The 12,270-nt window shown below is 50.0% G+C and overlaps 7 protein-coding genes across 7 annotated transcripts; 3 read left to right on the forward strand and 4 right to left on the reverse strand.

Moving 5' to 3' along the window:
• Positions 1–159: 159 nt before the first annotated feature.
• N7447_002499 (WD40 repeat domain-containing protein) lies at positions 160–1,920 on the reverse strand (the record flags this gene model as incomplete). Its single annotated transcript, XM_057226774.1, has 1 exon — positions 160–1,920. One exon carries the CDS (start codon positions 1,918–1,920, stop codon positions 160–162), a length of 1,761 nt encoding a protein of 586 aa, XP_057090790.1.
• A 320-nt stretch (positions 1,921–2,240) lies between these two features.
• N7447_002500 (proteasome regulatory particle base subunit RPT2) lies at positions 2,241–3,814 on the reverse strand (the record flags this gene model as incomplete). The annotated part of the gene is made up of 4 exons (XM_057226775.1): positions 2,241–2,494; positions 2,549–3,620; positions 3,679–3,744; positions 3,812–3,814. 4 exons carry the CDS (start codon positions 3,812–3,814, stop codon positions 2,241–2,243), a joined length of 1,395 nt encoding a protein of 464 aa, XP_057090791.1.
• A 747-nt stretch (positions 3,815–4,561) lies between these two features.
• On the forward strand, positions 4,562–5,387 carry N7447_002501 (E2 ubiquitin-conjugating protein UBC1; the record flags this gene model as incomplete). The annotated part of the gene is made up of 3 exons (XM_057226776.1): positions 4,562–4,822; positions 4,882–5,162; positions 5,216–5,387. The coding sequence occupies 3 exons, from the start codon at positions 4,562–4,564 to the stop codon at positions 5,385–5,387; spliced, it is 714 nt and encodes a 237-aa protein (XP_057090792.1).
• A 446-nt stretch (positions 5,388–5,833) lies between these two features.
• Positions 5,834–7,211, forward strand: N7447_002502 (TFIIH complex kinase subunit CCL1; the record flags this gene model as incomplete). The annotated part of the gene is made up of 2 exons (XM_057226777.1): positions 5,834–6,166; positions 6,258–7,211. The coding sequence occupies 2 exons, from the start codon at positions 5,834–5,836 to the stop codon at positions 7,209–7,211; spliced, it is 1,287 nt and encodes a 428-aa protein (XP_057090793.1).
• Positions 7,212–7,676: 465 nt separating this feature from the next.
• On the forward strand, positions 7,677–8,054 carry N7447_002503 (uncharacterized protein; the record flags this gene model as incomplete). Its single annotated transcript, XM_057226778.1, has 1 exon — positions 7,677–8,054. One exon carries the CDS (start codon positions 7,677–7,679, stop codon positions 8,052–8,054), a length of 378 nt encoding a protein of 125 aa, XP_057090794.1.
• A 673-nt stretch (positions 8,055–8,727) lies between these two features.
• N7447_002504 (ATP-binding cassette family ATPase ARB1) lies at positions 8,728–10,619 on the reverse strand (the record flags this gene model as incomplete). Its single annotated transcript, XM_057226779.1, has 2 exons — positions 8,728–9,996; positions 10,059–10,619. The coding sequence occupies 2 exons, from the start codon at positions 10,617–10,619 to the stop codon at positions 8,728–8,730; spliced, it is 1,830 nt and encodes a 609-aa protein (XP_057090795.1).
• A 524-nt stretch (positions 10,620–11,143) lies between these two features.
• On the reverse strand, positions 11,144–12,098 carry N7447_002505 (HPP family protein; the record flags this gene model as incomplete). The annotated part of the gene is made up of 2 exons (XM_057226780.1): positions 11,144–11,722; positions 11,808–12,098. The coding sequence occupies 2 exons, from the start codon at positions 12,096–12,098 to the stop codon at positions 11,144–11,146; spliced, it is 870 nt and encodes a 289-aa protein (XP_057090796.1).
• Between the last annotated feature and the right edge of the window lie 172 nt (positions 12,099–12,270).

The raw sequence follows: 12,270 nt of genomic DNA on the forward strand, positions 1-12,270 counted from the left end.
ACCCAGACCGAATGTAAGGAGCTAGATCCGATTCGATTTGGGATTTTTATGAAACTACAAGATGTGATACATACTGTATATTGCACAGGCAGCTGATTTTGAGTCTGCACATTTTTGTTATCAAAATCATGGTGAATATGTAGTACATTCCCATGGAGATCATCGCTTTGCTTTCTTCTTTTCCGGTCCTTCTTCGCCGTCACTCAGTTCCGCGTAAATGGCATTTGGTTGAGTCTCCTTGTATGCCTTAGTGAATATAGGCTCCTTCTCCGCCTGGTCGGCATATTTCAAGAGTGCTTCACGTGGATCCTCGTCTCGCATGGAGCTCAGTGGGATATGCTCGAGGATGTGTTTCTCATCTGGGGTATTTTTGGCAAACGGCGTCTGCACCGGCATATACGGTCGGCGAGGATCCCGAGAGCGACCAGAGGCTGTAAAGCCTACTGTAGGATGACGAGCAGACCTGGTTGCCGAGCTGTAATGCGGCACACCGTTGGAACCGACGACCACCGAATCACCTGCCAATCCCTGACTCAAATCCGCGGCGATAGCAATCTCATCGACGTGGCGGAGTTTTGGTGCCTTGGACATAACCGTCGCAGCGCCTTTCGTGGACATAGTCGGGTTATAGAGAACGTGGGTTTCGGCATGGGCGGAACCCGTCATAATCTGGTTGAGCTTTTCGTGCCATAGAACAGTAATCAAAGGCGAGCCTGGCGTCACAGGAGTAACGAGCTCTGGCTTGAGAGTAGCGGGGTTGAGAATATACAGATGGCCGGTTTCAGAGCCTGTGATAACATTGGCTGAGGAAGGAGAGAACTGAATGTTGGACGTTGGGTAGCGGGAAGATGTCGAGGTATGTGTGACGGTTGTGACTGGAGTCTTGAACTTTCTGGTATCCCAAAGCTTAATTGTATCATCACCACCTCTGGTGACAACAAGCCTTCCATCGGAACTGATATCAAGGCTGCTTGTCCATGTATCTTTGACATGAGCATCCCGGATTTCTGCGCTGGGTCTTGTATATGGGCCCTTTCCACTCCACATAACTAGGCTCCCATCGAGACCCGCACCTACCAGAATGTCGGCGCCTCCTTGTTTCGGGGAGCCCCATGCGAGGGCAGTCATCTTGGTCCGACCAGCGGATCCAGCCGCTCGTGACTTGTGCACGATCACCTCCTTCTGTGAGCGGCCAACGCTGGCATCCCATATACGAATTGTGCTATCGGTTCCAGCGGTGGCGCATATGTTAGGATCAGACGGGCTCCAGGCACCACAAGTAACCTCAGACACATGTCCTTTGGTATGGTGCAAGTCTCGCAGATACATATCTCCCTTCACAAATTCTGTGAGTATCTCACCATCACGGCTCAGGATCCGTGGCTGTGCAGTGGCAGTCACAGTCAGAACATAACTCGGGGAGAGCGGATTGAACGCGGCATAGTGCACGGCGTGTGTGTCCTGGGCTGCCGTCGCTTTCTTGGCTGAAGGATCGACGGACTTGAAGGCGCGGAGTGTGGATGGAGTCATTGAGGCAAAGTCAAATAGTTTCAGTGTGCAATCGGTCGAACCTGTGATTAGTCGCGCCCCCGAAGGGTCCACGGTCATGGTGGTGACGGCACGCTCATGAGCCTTGAGAACGAGCTCGTGCGACACGGGAAATTCATCCTCATCATCATCTGAACCGTCAGAGTCTTGGTCGCTATTATCATCACTGTCTTTCTCTTCATCATCATTCCCTCTTTCTTCTGCGCGAGGGGCTGTGATGCCAGTGCTTAGTTCATTGCCGTCGCGTTTCGGAGCCGAAACAGCAACACGCTTCGATCGGTCAATCTGGGACTCAACATCAACCGATTTCGCCTGCTTCCCAAAGCTGGAGGGAAAGAACTTGTTGAATGCTTCTTCGTCGAATTCATCCATGATTGTGTGGGTGAGAAACTTGGCGACAGCTGGAAAGAGGGCTCCGACCTGATAGTGAGCTTGTTTGCAGTGTTTGCAATCCGTGAATGATAATCCCGTATGCTTGGCGCAGGTAATCTCACGCAGTGTGTACATGTACTACAACTGGCTTGTTACGTACTTTGGATGTATGTGTATGGATAAACTTAGGAAAATTGCTGGGCAGTGCGCCATTTAGATTCGTTCGTCACTCGATTATTACAATACACAAGGGACCTAGCTGAGTACAGGTCTCCAGCGCAAGCTTTCCAGCACTCTAGCCTCAAAAGAATTGCCAGCGCTTACAAGTACAGACCCTCAACAGGACCGCCGTCCTGCTTGGTCTTCATGATACGCTCACGGGCAGCCCGGAAATCGTCCATCTGCACCCTCATGCGGCGCTCTCTCAGGGCCATCAAACCAGCTTCGGTACAGATAGCGCGGATGTCGGCACCAGAGAGATCATCCTTCTGGTTGATGAACTCCTCGAGGTCAACATCGTCACCGAGAGACATCTTCGAGGTGTGCAGAGTGAAAATCTTCTTCTTGGTGTTTTCTAAAAATTGTTAGCAAGCCACAACGAAGTAGCAGACATTAGGGTACGACTTACGGTCTGGATTCTCGAAGAGAATCTTGCGGTCAATACGACCAGGTCGGATCAAAGCCGGGTCCAGTGTTTCGATCTTGTTGGTGGCCATGATGACCTTCACGTCACCGCGATCATCGAATCCATCCAGCTGGTTCAGAAGCTCTAGCATAGTTCGCTGGATTTCTCGCTCACCGCCAGATTGTGATTCGTATCGCTTTGTACCGATGGCATCAATCTCGTCAATGAAAACAATTGATGGGGCATGGTCAGCAGCAACAGAGAAAATCTGACGAACCAGGCGGGGGCCATCACCCAGATACTTCTGGATCAGCTCACTGCCAACAATGCGGAGGAAGGTCGCGCTAGTCTGGTTGGCAACAGCCTTGGCAAGTAGCGTCTTTCCGGTACCTGGAGCACCGTAGAGAATCACACCCTTGGGGGGCTTGATACCCATCTCCTCATACAGCTCGGGGTGTAGCAAGGGCAGCTCCACAGATTCTCGAACTTCCTGGATTTGTTGCTCAAGACCACCAATATCAGCGTATGATTCTGTCGGCGCTTTGTCCAACTTCATCACCGAGACAAGGGGGTCAGATTCCTCCGTCAGTACACCGACAACAGACACTGACTTGTGGTGTAGAAGAATACTGGCACCCGGCTCGAGGAGATCTTTATCGACGAATGACATGATCGAGACGTAGTACTCGGGGCCAGTGGCGCTTGAAACAATAGCATGGTCATCATCAATCAACTCTTCTAAGTTGCCGACGCCCATCGGGCTGCCTCGCATGTCATCGACTCGACTCCGCTCATCAGCGTTCCGGTCCATCACATCCAAGTCACCACCTCGGCTGGCAGGATCCTGAGAGGCTTGGGCCTTGGCCTTGCGCATCCGCTCCATGTTCTCAACGTACTCTTCTTCTAACAGGAGGTGGTCATGAACACGCTGCATGCGAAGGTATCGTAGCTTGCATCGCGATGTAGGGTAGATATCGGGGAGCTTTGATGCAGTGCTTGGGCCTGCAGCCTTGCGCTTCTTCTTTCCAAGACGGGTGGTAGGTGGTGGGGGAGGTTCGTATTTGGGCTTGTCCTTCTAATGAAAGATGGTCTCAGCACTAGTCGTGTAACAGAGGAAATGAGTATGAACATACCTTCTTATCCTTGTCATCGCGTCCATCGCCTCCAGGGCCGCCGCCCAAATTAGACTGCTGTTGACCCTAGTTTTGAGTGTTAGAATGTAAATCGAGATGGCCTCCCAAAGGCTGGGAAGATTGGGGCGCTCACCATGTTTGTCAGCCACCGAGAGGGAGACAGTTACAATCCCTGGTGTGAAGGTGCAAATAAAATCAAAGTGGGCTGTATCTCGAGCCTTTAGTGGTATGGAATGATAAGGGAAATGAGTCGAAAGGGATGGATTGTCAATGTAGATGTGGTATCGCCGGAGGTTAGACGCTGAGCGAGCTGGAAGCTGTTAGGTCCACACGTGACTATGTAGGCCTCAGGCCGCGACTGCGTCATCTACGTATTGTTGCCTTAGCGCCTTGTCTTATCGGCACCTTGCTTGTACCTCCGACTTTCTCGAGGGCAATCAAAGAAATTCATATTCTACCGAGGCTCTATACTGAGATTTACCTTACGCAATCCAGGTTTAATTGTATTCTTTCTCGAGGTCTATATATCAGGTGCATATATCAGGTGACAGGTGTTTGAGCTCATCACTCATACTGAATTCCCGTATAGTTCAAAGGTTCCCCTCCATCTGGTGAGATCCTCGTTTTCCTTGAGTTCCTTTCAATTCCCTCGGGTATTTCGTACTCTGGGTGTGATATTCTCTACTTGATCTGCATCCTTCCTAACACCATTCTCCTACTATTAGCCCCACTCCGTCTTCCTCTCCACGGCAGTTTCCACAATCTGTGCGCTCTTTGACAAGACGAGAATAGATCTATCTGACTCCACAATTTACACATAAAGCGGTCTCATCCTCCTACATCTCTTGTTTAACCTCTTTCTGAAACGAGTCCTCGAATCACCATGGCTAGCAATCGTATGCGTCGCATTGGAAAGGAAATTACGGACATTCACGCCGATGCCCACTCTCGAATCAAGGTTGAGCCATTTGGTAACCAGGACGATGTCACTCATCTAAGGGGATCATTTCCAGGGCCACCTGGAACCCCTTATGAAGGTGGCACCTACAACATCGATATCAAAATCCCCACCGACTACCCTTTCCGACCACCTACCATGAGGTTTGAGACCAAAGTGTGGCATCCGAATGTCAGCAGCCAAACGGTCAGTGTCCTTTTCACAATATACATGTGAGAAAAATTGGATTCTGATAGCCGATGTAGGGTGCAATCTGCCTTGACACACTTTCTAGTGCTTGGTCGCCAGTTCTGACCATCAAGTCCGCTCTGCTTTCGCTGCAATCTTTGCTCAGCACACCCGAGCCCAAAGATCCTCAAGACGCTGAAGTGGCTAATATGCTTCTCAAGACACCCAAAGAATTTGAGCGTGTTGCGCGCGACTGGGCAGTTGTGTATGCTGGAGCTCCCGTGCGTAGTGCTGACAATGGAGGCGGATCAAGCCTAGATGACACTCGGCAAGCAGCTGTCGAAGACAGTCTTGCAAAGTGAGTCATTCTTCTGCCATCCATTGAGTATGATTGCTGACTATCATCTACAGATATGATGGATACAACAAGAATTTGGTTGACCGTTTTGGCAGCATGGGCTTCGACGTTGAGCGTGTTGTGGCTGCTTTCCGATTTGCCGGTGTTGAACGAAGAGGAGGTCAAGACTATGAGTTAGAAGAAGGTCGTATGGGTGATATTACCGCCCGACTTCTCGGTGAGTGATGTATTTCCTGGTGTTTGCGATGAACTCTGGATGAAAAAAGCACATATGGAATATGAACGGATTGCATCGGGTGGTTTATGCATGTCAGATATTTGGTATATAGCTTTTAATCGATATTGAAAACAATAAAATAAGACCGAAGAACAATTATATTGATTTGATGTCCAGGCGGAACTGTCCATGAAAGCGAGGGTTCGTGTTATCGATAAGCACACCCAGCTCCAACCTTCATTGTTCTCTCTTGGATCACCCCAAGTGGATTAATTGCTGGGCTCATTGATAATTGTCGAATACTTATTCTCATATTCAAAACTGCCCGAATTTTCCACCTCCTCGTGCTCGGTATTTCTTTCTAGTCATACTCTAACCACCCTACCGTCATCCCTGGCCAAGATTAAAGGTTTCTAGCCTTTGGTTCTTCCAGCAGGTGAAAAGCACCGGCGCCATGATTGAAGACGACATTTACCGTGCCTCATCCCAGTACCGGCTGTGGTCATACACTGAGCCATCTCTGCAATCTCTCAGAGCCTCAACAAATGCCGTTGCCAGCGAGCGCGTACGCGCCGCTTTGCGCAGATCGCGCGAAACTCATCAGTCGACTGCATCCTCCGCGGCGGGAACACCACTGCCGGAAAGCAATATGGAAATCAAGAATAAAGATGAGAAAGATGTCGAATGCTTGACACCAGAGGAGGAGCTCGTTCTCGTGCGGTATTACTGCGAGAAGACGCTGGAGCTCGGAGAGACATACAAGCCACCAATCCCGACAATGGTCCGGGTACGTTAAGCTCCCGGGGACTTCATACTCCGTTTGGAAACCATTGCAAATAAATCTCGAGAAGCTGACCTTTCTCATTCTGCGCATACAGGCCACCGCGATTCAATACCTCCGCCGCTTCTACCTAACCAATTCACCCATGACTTACCATCCAAAGTCCATCATGGCCTGTGCGCTCTTCGTCGCGACCAAAACCGATAATTACTATATCTCTCTCCGGCAATTTGCAGATGGAATTCCTGGTGACACAGCGACGGAGGACGTCATCGCACCGGAATTCCTGCTCATGCAGGGACTCCGTTTCACGTTTGATGTACGGCATCCATTCCGGGGACTTGAAGGCGGCGTCATGGAACTACAAGCCATCGCACAAGGTCAAGGCCAGCCAGCTCCCCATCTACCACATGAGACTGCGGAAGATCTCCAACAAGGATTGCTGTCCATCGCACCTCCTCCCGTCCCGTCGTCCTCAATGTCAGATCGAATCGCTCGAGCCCACGGTACAACTCGTGAGCTGCTGAAATCCGCTGCGCAGATGACAGATGCCTACTTCTTGTACACACCATCCCAGATCTGGTTTTCTGCCTTTTTACTGGCAGATCGTCCGCTAGCCGAGTTTTTGCTGGATGTCAAACTTGGTGGTCCTGTTACAGCCACAATCCCTACCCCCGAAACAGACGAAAATGGCCTGGTGAACCCTTTATACGAAATCCGCTCCAAGCTTCATCACGTTTTGACCGAATGCTCTGCTCTTCTCCAATCCTACACACCTCTCTCCTCGGACCCTGCGCAAATGAAAAGCCTCAAGCGCATCGCAAAGAAACTATATCATTGTCAGAACCCCGAGAAGGTGAATCTAGCTGCCGCTAGGAAACGGGATACAGCCCAGCCATTCATCGCGGTTCAAAGTGACACTGGAATGGCCACTTCTGAGAGCGAAACAGAACGCCTGGCGAAAAAGCGGAAATTGGAACAAGAACAAATCGTCCGTCAGGACGGTGATGTTTTTGGTCCGGAGGTGGTCACCCAGCGAACCAAGCAGTAATGAGTATGCAAAGCATTGAATCTACAAACATAAATATTTTAATATCAAATACCAGAACCACACTTCTAGATGCAGCAAACGTCAGGCTTGATGATACATTTCCAAATTTCCAGATCCTAGACATAGCTATTAGACCTCTCGGCCTACATAGACCTAAAATCCGAGTTCAAGCCCGACAGAGGAAAGTACACATTCCTGTCATCATCGGATAGGAACAGGTTTGCTTCCTCTGATCAAGCATGGTGAACCAAGTTCGAGAATTGGTCTTTCGTCTCTTGTTATTCTCATGCGATTACCAGTGGCGATATCTCAAGAAACAAAGAACATCATCAATGGCCATAGTAGCCTTCATTGTCTCCTTTCAAACAAAGAACCAAATACAAGTCATCGCCAACAGGACTTACATAAATACACCCCCACGCGTCCCATCCCATATTAACTCACCCATACATACACACCAGCACGATGGACGGATCTCGCATACACCCGGAGAACTTTAAGGAGATCTATACAAAAGCCTGCGAAGCCTTCACCCACAAGCTGCAGTGTCAAGTATTCGTTCTCCTGAGCCCACCCCCCAGCCCTGATATAGAGAATATCGCGACACGGCTGGAAGAGCTCGGCGAGCGCGTCATTCAGATTGGATTCCTTGGGGAGATTGGCGAGTTCGGGATCAGGGGTGATAACCGCGTGCGTGCGCGCTGGGGTCCGCTTTCTATTAAGGAGATTTGCTTCGAGATTAAGTGGGAATTGACTGTTATCATGGAGGAACTTGCTAACGGTGGAGATCCGTTGATACTTGCGGATTTAATAGTCGAGATTTTGGATGCGTTGCCTTTTTGAATATGTTTATCTTGATGGTGCTTATTGTTTAGTCATGGAGTTGTAGAGTAGATATTGTAGGGATAACCGATTTCGGAGATCTAGAGGGCAATAGGCAGTGTCAATTATAACCATTGATATAACATCGAATAGATTCGGCCGATAAGGGTCATAAGAGAGAGCATTGTTGATGGGGAAGAGTGTCTACATACATGTAGACAAGACATCGGGAAGTAAAGCTAGACAAACTTCAGTCATGTGTACAAGTAGCACCGTACGCGAAGACTGAGAGAATACAGCCTTTTCAAAAAACAGTATGGATACAATCAAGCCTAAATGGCATCCCTTATATTCACCTCGGAGAGGACTAGATACTCTATCAAGGATGCATAAGACAAAAAAACAGATGGAATCATGTCCAATCGAAAAGGGGTAGTTCATAGCAATAAAACGCAAAGGTCCAATCCTCCACCCAAAATCTATTCGGAAAGGAGGGAAAGGACAAACGATCTAACGGACAAAAAGAAAATAAATGAAACCCATCCCAACCCAAGGAACTTTTTGTTGTGTCCCTGCGGGAACCAAACTTTTAGTGCCATTTGGGCATTTGTATTCCTTCAGTTCTCGTCTAGCATTTCGTCATCAAAGGGGGAAAAAAAGGAAGTTGAACAAAGTAGAAACATAAAGAAGGCCTTTAAACGGCGCCGGCAGACAACATCTTGTTACGGAGGTAGTTCTTGTAGTCACCGATGGAGCCATCCCAGCGGCGGATAGTCTTGTCCTCGCAGACCATGATGTCCTTGGCAATCTTGTCGAGGAGACGGAAATCGTGAGACACGACGACGACACCACCGCTGTAGGCATTGATAGCATCGGCCAAAGAATCAATGGTGGGGATATCGAGACCGTTGGTAGGCTCGTCAAGAAGAATCATGTTGGGGGACTCAATGGCAAGCAGGGCGAAGACGATACGAGACTTCTGACCCTCGGACAGAGTACCCATGAGGGCAGTCTGACCCTCACCGCTCAGACCGTAACGGCCGAGCTGCTGGCGCCAGTACTGGTAATCCTGGGACTTCTCGGGGAAGCGGTCACGGACGAACTCAAGGGAAGACTTGGTGAGATCGAGCTGCTCGGAAGAGTGCTGGCTGTAAACACCAAGCTTCAAGTGAGTGTGACGGGAGACACGGCCACCGATGGGGCTGAGTTTGCCGGTCATGAGACGGAGCAGAGTAGACTTGCCGACACCGTTGGGGCCGACCAGGGCGGTACGGGAGTCCATGTCGACACCGAGATCGAGGTGCTCGTAGAGGGTGTCTTCCCATTTACCGGAGTAGGAGAAACTGACATCGTCGAAGGAGAGAACTGGGGGAGGAAGCTTCTCAACATCGGCGAAGCGGAAGGTGAAGACACGGTCGGCAACGACGGGCTGAATGAAACCATCGGCCTCCATCTTGTCGAGAATCTTCTGGCGAGACTTGGCTTGACGCACCAAGTTAGCGTAGGTACCAGCGGAAGCAATGAACTTCTTGATGTGCTGGATTTCTTCCTGCTGCTTGGTGTAGGCCTTGGCCTGGTTGGTCTCCTGCTCACTACGGGTCTTGTGGTAAGAATCGTAGTTACCACCGTAGTAGAGGAGCTTCTGGCCACGCATGTCAAGCATGGTAGTGCAGACACCGTTCAGGAAATCCATGGAGTGAGAAACCAGGATCAAAGTACGATCCCACTTCTTGAGGTACTCCTCGAGCCACACGCAAGCCTCCAAGTCCAAATGGGCAGTGGGGTCATCAAGCAAGAGCAAAGAGGGCTTGACGAACAAAGCCTTGGCGAGGGCAACACGCATACGCCAACCACCGGACATGTCCTTGGTTTTCTTGTTGATGGTGTGCTTGTTGAAGCCGAGACCGGTCAAAATAAGGGAGGCACGAACGTGGAAAGTGGAAGGATCCATCTTGTCCATGCGCTGTATATGATAGTTAGCCTCTTGTTTGCAACCATAGAGAATGAAACTCGAAAAATACGTACGTCATATAGGTCTTCAAGGATAGGGCTATCAGGGCCGTCATTCTCAAGAACTTCCTCGGCCTTCTTCTCCATATCTTCCAACTGGCGTTCGGCCTCGCGAACAACCCAGTCAAGGGCGCCGAACTCGGTGGGGGGTGCACCCTCGTTCAGAAGGTAGATATCGATGTGCTCGGGAACGGGGTACTCGCGGGCAGCAATCGACTTGAGGATAGTGGACTTTCCGCAACCGTTCTCACCGAGGAGACCGTAGCGACGGCCGAAGGTCAGCTCGAGGGTGGAATCGGTGACCAGGACCTTTCCGTGGAACACAAGGGAGCAAGAGGTGATCTTAACGTCGCGAGAGGCGGGGAGAGATGACAGCACACCGGTGGTGACACGATCGGACAGACCATGCTTATCCATCTGGGCTGTGAGCTTATCAACGGCGGACTGATCCTTGGTAGCAGGCGCATCTCCGACAATGGGTTTTCCGTGGGCATCGAGTTCGACCTTGACGTCCTTCTTGGGCTTCTTCTCGTCGGCACGCTTGGCCATGCGGGCAGCCTTTGAGGCGGAAACCATGGTTGCGGGTGTGACGGTATAAAAAAAAGGGGGGGTTAAGGAGAAAATTAAGGGACGGAAGGCAGAGGGACGGAGAGGAGAAAGGATGACAATGCGAAAAGAGATTGAAGAGAAAAGCAAAAAGACTGAGTGGATCGCCTGGCGGGGCGGACAGGAAATGGAGGGGCGTAGAGCAGTGGAGTTGGTGGTTTGCCCTTATCGATAGAATCCTATCGATTGTGAGTTTGAGAGAAATAGAAGACTTGAGAGTAAAACGTACCTTTCTCTTATAAATTTATTCTTTTGCCTTGGGAGTGTGCGTGTTGGCAATTCAATTAAGAAATTTTTACACCAAAAAAAAAAATCAATCAGTGGGCCGTTATAAGTGGATGCTGATTGGGAGAGACGTCACCGCAGTCGATGCCTGAGGTGTTTATTTGCCACCTTTGATTTGTGTGATACGCGACTGGACGATAAGGTACAAAGGGAAAAAAGGAGAGAGGGGCTATATTTGGAAGAGATATGCTAATATATTTTATACCTCTTCAAAGTCTGTCACTGATTCTCTCCAACATTTCTTGTTCCTCGACAGAAAGCAATATCCCATCCGGCACTGAAATATCACCACGTTCTATTACCAATCGTCGGGGAACATCAGTCAGGCTATCCTCATAATGACTAGGAAAACTCGGCGTTTCCTTATGACTAGCCTTTTCAACATCCCCTCGAGACCGCGACAGAGGGTGTGACGTCCACCAGTACAAAGGATACCGACGCTGCACATTGTTAATGATCACGGCCGCAGCCTGCATAAGTCCGAGTCCAAGCAACATGACCGGGAACAGAAACCAGCCCAGAGCAACAGTTTGAGCGTGCGTCACTGCCAGAACAGCAGTCGCACCCGCGGGCGGGTGTGTAGTATTGGTGAGAATCATGACAGCCGTGGTAAGTCCGCAAGCAAGAGCACCCCCGAGCTCAGTATACGCTTCAGCATGAGGGTTCAAGGCGAACAATTTTGATATCCCGACACCGAAGAAACAGGCGATGACCTGGCTCAGGATCGCATTGCGTGGTTGTGCGAAGGGCGATTCGATGGCACCGAATTCAATAACTGCCGCCGCACCCTATTATCAAAGAAGCATAGAGTCAGCCCTATGTTGTTTTCGTACTTCAGTCTGCTCTCGCATCAGACATCAGACCGCGACTCACAAAACTGCCAATAATCACTGGCGCATCACGCGCTTCAAAAGAAGGCACCCGTTTCGAAACAGATGCCACCAAAGCCACACCACAAAATGCTCCAACCAACGACCATAAGGCGACCACGATGTTGCCCATTGGCTTGGGTGGTTTATCCCGATAGCCCAGCATATGGGCGACAGGTCGTGGTATGAGATGCCATCGTGGTGCCGGCACGAATGGATTCATATACCGATCGATGTCGAAATTCCAAGTCGTCGGGCGGGACAGCGTCACCGATCTATGAGGGACGTGTGCCATGCTGGGCTTCTGTTGTACTGAGATACTATGTAAGCTCTAGGCTCTGTAGGGTTCTTGGGTTCCTAATGATCTCAATCCGCACACTAGAAGTTCAACCCTATCGGGGATATAAAGGAAGAACCTCCATCAGCCATACACCCGTGAACCGGTACTGAGCAAAACCTCATGTGTG

Source organism: Penicillium robsamsonii, assembly GCF_028829455.1.
Source record: "Penicillium robsamsonii strain IBT 29466 chromosome Unknown utg000001l_segment0_segment0, whole genome shotgun sequence".
Taxonomy (NCBI): domain Eukaryota; kingdom Fungi; phylum Ascomycota; class Eurotiomycetes; order Eurotiales; family Aspergillaceae; genus Penicillium; species Penicillium robsamsonii.